Raw genomic sequence first — 12,946 nt, forward strand, 5'->3', positions numbered from 1 at the left:
TCTCTGTGTGTCTGACTTTCCAAAAATAAAAATGAATCTAAAAAAAATTTTGCCCTGTAAGTGGCCAATGTCATGGCATTATGGGTAAGCTGCTGCTGGGGACGCCAGAGTCTTAAATCAGAGAACCGGTACCCATGCTGGCTTCTCCACTTCCTGATCCAGCTCCCTGCTAAGGTGCCTGGAAAAAGATGAAGGAGGGCCTAACAGAATAAAGATTCAGTATTTTATCTCTAGCATGCTAGAGATAAAAAAAGGTTGTCACTGATAGTTCTCAAGTTCCAACAATATGTCTTTACATTTCATACTTCTTTGTTATTTAGACTATTAGAAATGTCAGGTATTTTGGGAAAACCTCTACCAAGACTTTCACAAGGCTCTAACGAATGATAAGGACGTTTTCATAGAATGAATCTAAAGCTGGAAAGAGCACCCAGAGAAGATGCCAGCATTTCAGGTGGTAGCTCACCTCACTAAGCCACAGTGCTGATTCTATGAAAATAAAGGCTGTACTTTAAAAACAGATTTTCTCTGAAGTATCTCCTGTAATGTTTTTGTCTCACCATCTCCTGTTTTTTCTTTCCATTCCTCAAAATTCTAGCTGCTAGCATTGCTTGTATGATTGCTGCTATACCATCTTACAGGTTTCCTGAAATAGCCATGGCCATCTGTGATGTCTTTTACTGGAGCGTGTAGAGTTTCTGTTTGACACTTAATAAATGCTATATTCTATTGTTTATCATTTAACATTTATATGAAATATGTAAGTTATATGTACAAATAAATTTCAAAAAGCATGTGAAAATAGGATTAAAAGTTAAACTTATTTTGGTGTAAAATATTTTTTAAAGTGTTTACAGATTTTTTTTGTAATATGCTTCTTTCATGAACTCTTTTAGGGGAAAATATGCATGAACTAAAAAAATGTACATCAAAATAAACTAACCTTATAAATCCATTCCTATGAACTTTTTCAAGCATAGTTGGATTATTCCAAAACACCATAATTAAATTGAGCTCAATTCCTATCACCAAACCCCAGAACCCACAGATAACACACTGTAAGAAATACTCTGTCTTTAGTGCCTATGAAATCTTGCATGTATCAGATGATTAGAGCAAAATGATTTCTCTGATAGAGGGAAGGGTAAGAGCCCTAAATAGCTTATAAATGTTGGATGTTAATTGTTTCTCTAACTCTGGCCCACTAGATGGCAGGCTTTTTTATAGCAGACTCTGTGTGTTGAAGTACAGCCTGTATTTACCTGAACTCTGCAGATGAAGTGTTTAGGCAAGACCTGGGAAATGTCTTATATGTTGGTGAGATGATTCAAACACCGACTACTAGCTTAGATGAGAAATGAACATGCAACTGGTAGATAGGTGTCTGGGTTCTTTGCTTAGAGAAAGCTCCATAAAAGTTCTGAGGCTGCAGACACAGAAAGGGGCAGGCAAGCCCCAGTTCCAAGCTTCGATTTCCTCATCTTAAAATAGCCAAAACCAGTAACTACTTGACAGTACTATCATGAGATTACGGAGTTAGGTATTTAAAACTTTCAGTTTTACTCAATCCCAACACATTATCCACTAGTGGATCTGGTAAGCTTAATATCTGGATGCATGGGTGTTTGTGTTGAAATGCACTTTCAATTCTACAAATCAGCTTCAATCAGGCTGATGCATCTGTAAAGTATAAATGTACTTTAGCACACAGTGAAAAGAGCTTTGAAATATTTAAATTCTGTGTTAGAGTGCATAACAAGGTAAAAATACTTTAAGATTCAGCTAACACTACTGATGTCTTTAAACAAAAATCTTAGTTACAGGAAGCCTTTGTCAGGCCATCTGCACAGAGTGGATTTGATTACCTATATACATTCTGTGTGGTCAGAAAGTTAATGCTGAGCCTCAGCAGGGGAGAAAGAGCTCTGAAGAGTGAATTGACTCTCAGTGTGATTTATAATAAATGGAACCTTTTTCCAAGAAATTTTACCTGAGAGTTAAGAACTCCTTTGAGATTTCACCATCAACTCAGCATGGTGCTATTATTTTGTTATTGAGACACTTAAGCTTTTGTTTTTCCTACCCCTTATGGATGAATCAATGGTCTAAAATTAGAGTGGAGAGCAGCATCTCTTGAGTGCTGACCTGGGTTTAGTATTGAGTACTTCAATAACTGCTGACAGCTGCTGATCAGCTTGTATTGAAGACTGTACGCGCTCAGTCAATAGTTTCTGGGGAATGTTAATTAAAACACGTGACAACCTTTAATGAAATACATGAGTTTTTCAAAAATGATATCTATACACTTTACCTATAACCAGTGATATAGTATAATAAATATATTTTGAGATGTCTTCCAAGAGCATAATAATGTTTCCTGTCAGGAAACTAGTATCTCCTTATCATTACCATTTGGTCAGGTCTCCCAATAGCCATGTTTACATTGTGGGAGCTTCATATTCTCCCTGCCCTTGGTAGTGACTGAGTGTGAGATCCAGACCTGATTTCTAACCTTCAGTGGTCATATGTGATTGATTAGCACTAGACAGCTACCGGGCCTGGCTGTACAGGATTCCCCAACCTACAGAGCTGAATGAAGATGGAGATAGCCAGCCAGTTTCTACTGGAGACTAAAGCTGAGTGTGAAAATGTAGCAGCCCTAGTGTGGCCAAAGGAGAAGTCAAAAACTCCAGTTGATAGATGAAAAAGGAACAGGAACTTAAAATAGGACCAAACTGGGTCGAAATAAGAGATGGAACTCCTCATAGGCTTCTGGTATCACAGTCCAGACCTCTCCTAATGCCGACGGCACCTCTGTTCCTGGATTTATGAACATTTATTCATGTAACACTGTCAGTTATGTTTTCTTTACTAAAGAAAAGTCCAAAGTGCCTTTGCTATCTGTACTCAATAATACCGAATTAATTCACAAAATGTAGGTAAATGTCTAGGAAGACAAATGGTTCACAGCTGAATAATACTTTAAAAATGTTATATATGATGACATTATACATAGCATTGATATTTTACTGGATGCCAACAATATTATAGGTGCTTAGGAATATTTCCAGTGCTTATAAACACTTATTTCTTATTTCAGTACAGTCTAGTAGGACTGAATATATGACCCCCCTCTACAAAAAGAACTCCTAGTTATTTTGGCTGCTCATGGAGCTAGAATTCAAACCCTGAGACTGGCTATTGGTTTGGGAAGTCTTTTTCCTGTCCATGCAGAAATATTACAGACTGTGTCATAGGCTCCTCAGTGGACCTGCCAACAAACTTTAACTTCCTGCTTCGAACTTTTCATTTCAATGGATGAGTGAATGAATGAACAGACTTATTTTTACCAGACTTAATTATTTAACCTGTTTGTTTAGCTTGGAAACACTCAGAAAAACCATCCTTCTCCCAGCTTTTTCATACATTTTATATCTGTTCAATCCCCAAATCCCAACATGTCATTTTCTTTTTCTTTTTCCCAACATATCATTTTCACAGCTCACTAAGAATCTAATGTCTTTTCAGCTCCCTCAAAGCGTCACTTCTGTCAGTGGCAGAATTTTGTCTCTTTCCCCATACTGTGCTTGCCCCCATCCTTGTATCCATTCTCCATGATGTAGGCAGAATAACCTTTTTAAAATGTGAGGTTTGCTCTTTTTTGCCTCCTATTCCAGCATTTTTTTTCCCGCTCTAAGTGTGAATGACAGTCAAAGGCTATGGTTCTGCTTTGTCCATCATATCCTTTCTCATAGGGTATATTTCTCATGTAAGTTCTTTCAGTAATAATTTTAGCTATCAAAAACTATATAAAAACAAACATTGTGAAGACTATCTGATAGTAAAAGTCTGTATTTGGAAGACAACAACAGAGTGGCAATGGACAACAAAACTGAGGAACTAAAACATTGCGCAGAGACAAAAAAGTTGATTCTATCATCCCTCAAGTGGAAATCTGAACGCTCAGGCAAGAGTTGGCAGAAACAGACCATACCTCTGCTTTTTGACTTGTAGACTTGCTCCAGTAAGCTATGTTTTTCTTCTGATTGTACCATTGTAAAATTTCCTAAGGTTTTAAATACTGCTGCCTGACACATAAAAGAACTTATTTTTATGGTTAATTGTCTTCACTTACAATTGCTGGCCAATGCTTTATAATTTCCTTAAGAACTAATATACATGGAATTCTTCATGACAAGAAGAAACTACACTTGTTTCATTTTAGCATAAAAATTTGATTAAATATTAGTACATAAGAAATTAGCATTCAATTTGTAAATATGCGTGTGGGTTCTTAACTGAGAAGCATGGTAAAAATGCTGAGTCTGCTGACACAGAAAACAGCACCCAAGCCCCAATTCCAAGCTTTAGTTTCCACACCTACTAAAACAGTAAAACTGGTAACTAGTTGCTAGAGTAAAAAATCATCTACTCAGAAGTTTCAGAATGTAGCAAGAGAAATGGTTACAAGAACTATTACAGTAGGTAGCAGGTGGAATACTGATGACCTGGATTGAACGCCAAAGGAATTTCAGAAGCACAAAGAGATCGAGGGATAGAGTAAATGAAAGGACATGACCCTGCTTCTGCTCATCCTACGCTTTGTAGCATTCTTGTTAGCAATTCTTTCTCTTCCATGTGGTAAAAGAAAGATACATAAGTGAAAACCCCGCCACATACATGGCCTGATATTATTACCAAAATTCACAATATGATCTAATTTTGTCAACTATTTTTGTGTTCTGTGATAGGCTTTATTATGTCCCAGAATTATTTGAACACATGGCAGTTCATATAGTTATTTTCTGATTACATCTTCTCAGGATAAATCTGAACCATAAAGTATCAACCATTTAATTGGCATCAATAACAATGGCACCTCTACAATGAAAGCATTTCTCAAAATATTCTCATTTAAATGTGCTCCTTAAACTCTTGCAAATTGTTATATTATCAGCTATATCATGATATATGGATATTTTAAATGACCATGTTTACTAATCAATTTGCATCTTCTTTACAACCAATTTCTGGGGTACTTACATATTCTTCATAAGCCTCATGAGCTGGAGGGGGCGGTGCTCTATATCCTGGCACAGCTGGGGTCCCCCGAGCTCGAGGGGTAGGCACACCTCTTGCTACTGGGGGCACTGGAAGAGATCCACGTGTCACAGTGGTCCCACGAGGGGTGAGAACACCTCGTCCAGGTGGTGGTGGTGGAGGAATGGCACCCCCACGGCCCCTGTGAGAAACAAGTGATGAGACAAAGAGTTGAAGTAGTTATAAGTTCTCATCTCACAGCTCCCATAAAACAGAAGAAATCCAAATTTACTTCAGCATTTTTAAGCAGAGCTCATTTAAGTTGTAAAGAATTCTGACATTTATATAAATACACATTTTAGAAATACTGTGACTTAATTCTCATCATAACCATATAAAAAACCTTGATATTCTCCGTAACTTAAAAAAAAAAGCAAAATAGAAAACATTTTATAGATTCCTAGAAGTTTCAAATCACAGAGCATGAACTAATATATTGCTTACTGGACCATCTACGCTATGGAGTAAATATATAACTGTCTCTTCATGTTGGGAGGTCACTGATAGTGATGTGTGTTGGTGTCATTTAAGAAAAATAAGATCTGCTTTAACTTAAATAAAATGTGAAACTCTAAACACAGTGGTAGCATTTAGAGTATTCAACTAGTTTAAGTTTGAGGTCATTTGAAATCACAACTCATTGTCACTGATGTATCACCAGGGTCTGCATTAGCTTGTACAGTCCCCAACATAATATATTTCTTATGGTAACCACTGTTTAGCAGAATACATTAGCATTCTATAATCAAAGAACAGATTGAGTACTCAGTGCAGCAGTTCTTTACACAAAAGGAACCTGCAGTAAAAGTGTAAGATCAAATGCTTGCAGCCAACTTTAATGGTATTCTGAGGCTGTTAGAAAGTTTGAGTGTTTGTCTGAAATCTTTGGGCAAATGCATGGTTATTTCACTTTTTATTATGTCTGAAAGGTTGGCCTCTAGAAAGTACTGCTTTCAGCAGGAACACTAACACTTTGAGAAAAAAAAAATGATGATCATTGGTTGTCAACAATCATACTGTTTGGCTATATCCACACAGGAGGATGTAGGCTATGCTTTTTGCTATGAATAGAAGTCAGCTGGCTCTTTGTTGTTTGCAGAAACTGAGCTTTTAGAAGTGAAGAGGAAGAATGTCGGTAAAGCTTTTAAAAATTTTAAATAGATTACAGAGATGATGAATAGAGCAACTATCAGAGAGCTTATTGTGAACCAAATATAGATAGAACACTCAGAGTGTGAGAAGGTGAGACACAAAAGAACAAAAGGCCAGTGTTGCTTCTAGCACCATGTATATGTGACTCCAATATCCTGTGTTATAGTAATACAAAAGCGTATTTGTAAAAATTCCTTTTTTGAAAGATATAAAGACTGATTTTATTTTCTCTGGGTTTACACATGTCTGTTTCCTCAAAAACCAAACTTATGTACATGATTTAATCTTCTGTTTCTAGTTTCCTATTCAGTTTAGCATTTTAATACAAACATGTATATGTACATGTGGGGATGATAAATTATATGGTCATCCTCCTCTAAACTGTATTCATAACTCCTGGCTACTATGTCTTTACAGATATCATTACATTATCACAGAAATATTGTAACTACCTAAGCCTCAGGTGGACTTTATCCCCAACAATAAAATGTGTATTTCTAAATTTGTACATATTTCTCTTGCCCTGAAATTATATAACATTTTCACATGAAGTCCAGCTTCTCATTCCATTCTTTCATCAACTGACTCCAAAACACATCCCCATAACCTGGTCTCTTCCACCTAGTTATAATCCCCCTATGCTGTTTCCTTTCCTGTGAACATTAACCCATTCCTTCCTCCTCCAATTCACTTCAAACTTCATATCACCTAACTCACCTATTTCGGAATACTGCTCTTGGCTAAAGCCACTGCGCAGCAGTCTCCTGTACTTTTCTGTTTCTCCCATGTTTAATTCTTCTCAATCCTCCCATTACAGTAAGTCTGGTGCTTGTTTTTACCACTCAGTTGATCACCAGTAGCCTACTAACTATAAATCCCACTGGATGCTCTCACAGGTCCCAGCCACTGCTTCTCCCCATTATAAAGAAGACAGTGAGGCAATATCTAGACAATGTTTCTTAGACTTTAATGACTTTGTTTTTTTCCATGTCACCTCTTTCCACTGTCTCACTCCTTTATAAGCTTCTGCTTGTCGTCCCATCTTGGAATTTGGGTGTCACCAATTTCTTTCCTCAATCCCTTTTTTCCTCTGAAGGCTGTGTCTCGCAGCTATTGAAAATGATTATTATCTGTTTTCTTCCTAACATAGTGCTGTATTCAGGTTTATGTCACTTATATGAGAAGTTCCCTAATTTCTTTGCACATTAGATTAGTTAAATTACTTGAGGGATATTTCAAGAACCCCAAATTCCAAGTCAAACATTAATTGAATCATAACTTCCAGAGAGAGGGAACCACATTAAGTTGGGAGAATGGGCCACTTTGAGAACTACTGCCTTACAAACATCACCTAACTTAAACTCCTTCACACCAACTCTGGGTCATAATAGTAATCCACAAAACTAGTTAATTATAGGAACAAATATAGTTTTCACTTGACTTTTAACTTCACCTAGTTTTATTTGATGATAACATCAATCTCTCTCTGAACTTGTTCTAGAGAATTATCTTGGCCTTGGGCCACCATTCTTTTCCAATATCTAATGTATATTAATACCTACACACTATAATTTGTATTTTATATTTTTCTATGTACTCTCCAATTTTTCTAGACATTTCTGACAAACATTGGAATTATTTTCTCAAAGGCTCGCCTGCAAGGAGTCGGTATCTCCCATCTTATCTTTGCCTTCATTTGTCAATATCTCTGTCTCTGCCTCTTTGGCAATCACCATCTCTTCTACATCAGTCACAGTTATTAGTGAGTTGTCTTTCTTAGAAACCTGATTAGAAACAAATGCCTGGTTCGCAAGTTTAATGCCTTTTGTATTCACTTATATTATAGTAAGCAAAACCCTTCAAAATCTGCCCCTAATGTGTCATTATCCTCCATATGCTTAGATTGCAGTATGTACAGAGAATTCATGGATTGTCAATCTTCAACTTTGCAAAATAACTTATAAAATATAAATGTAAAGCTGTGTTCTTTGGTATACATTACTATTGGAGAATAACTTTGCATATATATATATATCGAAGTATAAATTCATTTAAGGAACATTTTCAGCAAATAATTATGATTTTTCAGTATTTTAGGCATCAGCTTTTAAGTGTAAGAATAGTTGAGTAACTTCATTTCAAAAATATGCATAAATTCAAAAATCACTAATAATGTAAATAGTATCCAGTAGCCCATATCTTAGAAAGATTTCTGATTGATGATTTTTTATTTTGAAGTTATTTTCCAAATAATTTTTCATTGAAGATACATTTGTTCTGTTTGAGGTAAAAAGTAACCAAGTTCTGTTCTATTTACTTTCATCATTTTTAATTTCATTAATAATATCAATAAAGTTTGGGATATGAAATTTGATTTTCAATGCCAGTTTTTTTTAGGTATTGTGTATGAGAGCTGTGTGATATAGGTACAGCCTTGAAGTTTTTCAAGTAATTTTCCTTTTAAGACGGTATTTTAAAAATCCTGACCATAATGCATTATTACGTATAAAATCGCTGAACTGATAGGGATTTTAGAATAGAGACAGATATTTTAAGATTGAGAAGCCATTTTCTCCCTTAGAGTACCTCAGTTTGATATTCAGCTCCTGCTTCTACTCAGCTTCCTGTTAATGCATACTCTGGTAGGCAGTGGAATGGTTCCAGTAACAGTTTCTGTAGCCCACGTAGCAAAACTGGAATGAATTCCCAGCTCCCAGGTTTAGCCTGACTCAGCCCGCACCACTGCAGGAGTGTGGGTAGGAACCAATAAGCAGGAGACCTCACTTTGTCTCTGCCTCTGATTTTTCTTTTTTTTCATTTAGAATAAAGTTCTACTGAAATTAAAGCCTTTCAGGCCCATCAAATACAGCAAACACTCTATTACATAAGGAATATCAATGGCAGAAATTTATTAATGTTATAATTTTATAATATCAAAAAGAAATGTATGAAAAATATTCTCACTTCAGAGAATATAGGATAGTTTAAACATGTGCCCACTTGAAGGCAAAAATATTCTTAGGTTGTACTATATAAAACCACTAAAATGTGTATTTGGAGACTAATGAAAGTAGAATTTCAAGTTATTGAATCCATGAGATTAAATACATTCAAAATGATTTGCAGTGATACCATTTCATACTCCTTCAGGCTAAGTTAGAAACATACAATCTGAAAGGACTGATCCAACTAAATACCTTTTTAATTGATTCTTGACAATAACTGAATGGACTTAAATAGCATTACACATTTATTTTTAAATTTTCAAATTGTAAGAAAAATAAAATATTTTCAATTGTTCTTTATTTACAGTTGAACTCCCAGAATTGTTATGTTTTCCTATTTTCCTTGGACATTTACAAATCTAAAATTGTTCTTTAATGTGAAACCTTTTGGAACGATTATATGATTTGTTTAAAATGATTCACTTATTATTTGACAGACGGTGTGATTTATCGGTGACTGCCTTACTCCGCACAGTCTCCCCAGCAGTCCCTGTCGGGCCAGCTTTAGAGACAGCAGCCAGAAGTTCAACCTAACTTGCCCCTATCGAGAGAGACCTGTGAAGCGATCAGTTACTTGAGGTAACACTGCTGCTTCCAAAAGTCTACATTAGCAGGAAGCTGGAATTGTGGGAAAAGCTGGAAAACCAACCCAGGCACTCCAATACAGGATATGGTCATCCCAGGAAGCTTCTGCATTGTTGCACCGATGGCATGTCCCTCTGAAATCTAATTATAAGTGGTGATTTTAAAAGAAGATTTATTTATTTTTTATTGAGAAGACAGATATACAGAGAGAAGGAGAGACAGAGAAAAAGATCTCCTATCTCCCAGTTGACTAATCAAATGGTTGCAATGACCAGAGCCAATCTGAAGCTGGGAGCCAGGAGCTTCTTCTGGATCTCCCATGTAGGTGCAGGGTCGCAATGTTTTGGATCATCCTCTGTTTTCCCAGGCCACAGGCAGGGAACTGGATGGGAAATGGAGCAACCATGACATGAACCAGTACCCATATGGGAACCTAGAGTGTATAAGGTAAGGATCTAGCCACTGAGACATCACACTGGGCCCCCAAATAGTGATATTTTGACAGCTGTCTTTAAAAACATTTTGGGTATGGCTTCAGGAACAAAATGAATCTGCAAATTATCCTTGTATCTTTTATGATAATTTCTATATCATGTGACAATGTTTTAGATGTATTTTAGAGATTTCAAAGCCGATTATAATAGGGTGAATCCTGAATCACTTTCTATGTAAAGGCTATGAAAAATTATTTTTTTTGCTTTATTGCTCTGCAAATAGATGCTGTCTGCTGATAGCATGACAAGCCTAGAACACAACATATAAATTCTAACAGAGTTTTCAATTTCCTTGCAATCTGAAGATAATCAAATAAAATTTTCTGTCACCACCATAGACTGGAAAAATCAGATGAGTCTGGATTTGAAATATCCTTATCAGGTATGAAGAAATGTTCTTCTAGATTTTTGGAATGAAGTCTTCTCTCTATATGAATCAATCAATCAATCACCTGTCTATCATCTGTCTGTCTCTTCCATCATACTCAACCTACTTTCTATGTGGTAAGACAGTATAAATTCAAACAGTATTCTAGACAAAGACAAGCTTTATTGTTTTTTTTTTTTCTTGCAAGGTCATACCTATTCAAAGAAACATGCTGTTATATTATCTGTGATCCTCAATTGTGGGAACAGATCAAGAAAACAGGAATCTCAAGATTTCTGCCTCAATTTTCAAGGATGCTGTTAAAAGTGTTCAAGCTGAATTCTGAAATTGGATTATTATTCTGTATTTCAGTATGGTTTCTGTACCTGAGTTTCTCAATGATAAATCACAGATATTTCCAAGAATGAACTTGATGAGTTAACATACATGATATTCATACATGATATATAAACATCCTTAGTTTGCATTTTTGTTGCAATGGCGATGATTGTAACTGATGCTGTCTATTCTAACCATGACTTGTAGTATGAAATCAAAGACCTGCCAACATGCTTTATCTAAAAAAAAAAAACCCCAAAAAACAAAACAAACAAACAAACAAACAAAAAAAGCTAATGTACCTTGAAGGAGTTGTGGGAGCTATTCTGATTCCTCTGCCTCTAATACCTCTACCACGACCAGACTCTTCAGAGCCATTCAAATAAGATAATTCTCGCAGTTGTTCCTGACGAATTTCATCATTGTAGTCCTAGAAGACAAAAATATGATCAAATGAGTTAATATGGGACACAAGGACAATAATATAAAATAGCTATACTTCAATGTTTTACTTTTAAAAGTTGATTTTGGTTTATTTGAAAGGTGTGATGGAGGTAGGTATGATAGAGAGAGAGAGAGAGAGTGATTGATCTATATTCCATGCCCAAGCAAAGACCCAAGAATGCATTCTAGATCTGCATGAATGGTAAGCACCAAGATAGTCAAGCCATCGTCTGGAAAACCCAAGGGTTCCAATTAGCAAGAGGCAGGCAAACAAGCAGAGGTGAGACTCCATTATGGACATACCAATGCACAATGCAAGTATGCTAGGCAATGGCTTGAAAATGCCTGACCCTAAACCCCTTTTTTATAAAGAGAAAATCAAGGTTTGTTTTTCTCTAAAGATTTGTTTAATTTCATTTGAGAGACAGATTCACAGGGAGAAGGAGAGATACACAGAGAGATCTTCTACCTGCTGTTTCACTCTTCAGATGGCCATAACAGCCAGAACTGAAGGCTGGTGTCCGTAATTTCTTTGGTTTCCCTCACAGAAGAGAGAACCAAAGGGCATGGGCCATCCTCTGCTTCTTTCACAGGCCATAAAGCAGGGAGCTGGATGGGAAGTGAAGCAGCCAGTCACAAACAGCCACATGGCATGCTGGCGGAATAGGCCAGGTATTAGAACACTAAGTAACTGCAGTATTCTTTAAGTTGCTGTTATTGCTGTTTTAAACCAAGATATATTCAGCAAATGATCAGATTAGACTGGCTCTGTTTATATGTCATTTAATGTGTTGCCACAGAAGAGTAGAAAATTAGAAAAAAAAAGAGAATTAAGAATGTGCCAGTTATAATTGTTAATAAGATCACTGAAAAATTCACTTGGATGAATATGCATATGTGGATATATGAAAAGCTGTGTGCTATCCAAATAGCTTAAGATGTAGCAACTGAAAAGAAGCCAATCTAAATCCTGGAGCAGTCCTGATTACATGGTCCACCTACCAAAACTGCAAAAATGTGCAATCCAACTTCATGTGTAATGTTAACACAAGGAGGTTCCTAAGTTCCATAGCTTCATGCTTAAAATCAAAGCCACATGGAAGGCAAATTCACAATTCCATGAAGAGATTCAGTCTACAGGAAAGGGACTGACTTTTATCTCCATCAGTAAGGAAAAGTATCAGTCATTGCAAGAGCATTGAAATATGGGTTTGATTCATTTTAGATGAAACTGCCTGGTCTGTTGTTATGGGAGGCAATGTGGTAATTTGCAGTTTGTGATACTGCCATCCCATTTAAGAATACAAGCTTGAGTCTGGCTCCTTCACCTTAGATCCAGCTTCCCTCTAATGCACCTGGAAAGGCAGTGGAAGGTGACCCAAGTACTAGGGCCACTGTCACTTTTGAGGGAGACTTTGATGGAGTCCCAAGCTCCTGACTTTGACCTGGCTGGCATCTGA

At 36.4% G+C, this 12,946-nt stretch overlaps 1 protein-coding gene across 2 annotated transcripts in view; it reads right to left on the reverse strand.

Annotated features, from left to right (window-relative positions):
• Positions 1-12,946, reverse strand: part of KHDRBS2 (KH RNA binding domain containing, signal transduction associated 2) — a 449,395-nt gene that overhangs the window by 144,737 nt on the left and 291,712 nt on the right. Inside the window, exons 5-6 of one of the 2 annotated variants that reach the window (XM_040983036.1) lie at positions 11,345-11,472; positions 5,044-5,242 (exon numbers count right to left, since the gene is read on the reverse strand). In XM_040983036.1, the coding sequence (XP_040838970.1) occupies positions 5,044-5,242; positions 11,345-11,472 (327 nt within the window). Of the gene's footprint in view, positions 1-5,039; positions 5,243-11,344; positions 11,473-12,946 lie in introns of both variants that reach the window. The other variant, XM_040983037.1, reaches the window with a different exon arrangement.

The sequence above is a fragment of the Ochotona curzoniae genome, unplaced genomic scaffold, assembly GCF_017591425.1.
Source record: "Ochotona curzoniae isolate NIBS_2020 unplaced genomic scaffold, NIBS_Ocur_1.0 contig_3819, whole genome shotgun sequence".
In the NCBI taxonomy this organism is placed as follows: domain Eukaryota; kingdom Metazoa; phylum Chordata; class Mammalia; order Lagomorpha; family Ochotonidae; genus Ochotona; species Ochotona curzoniae.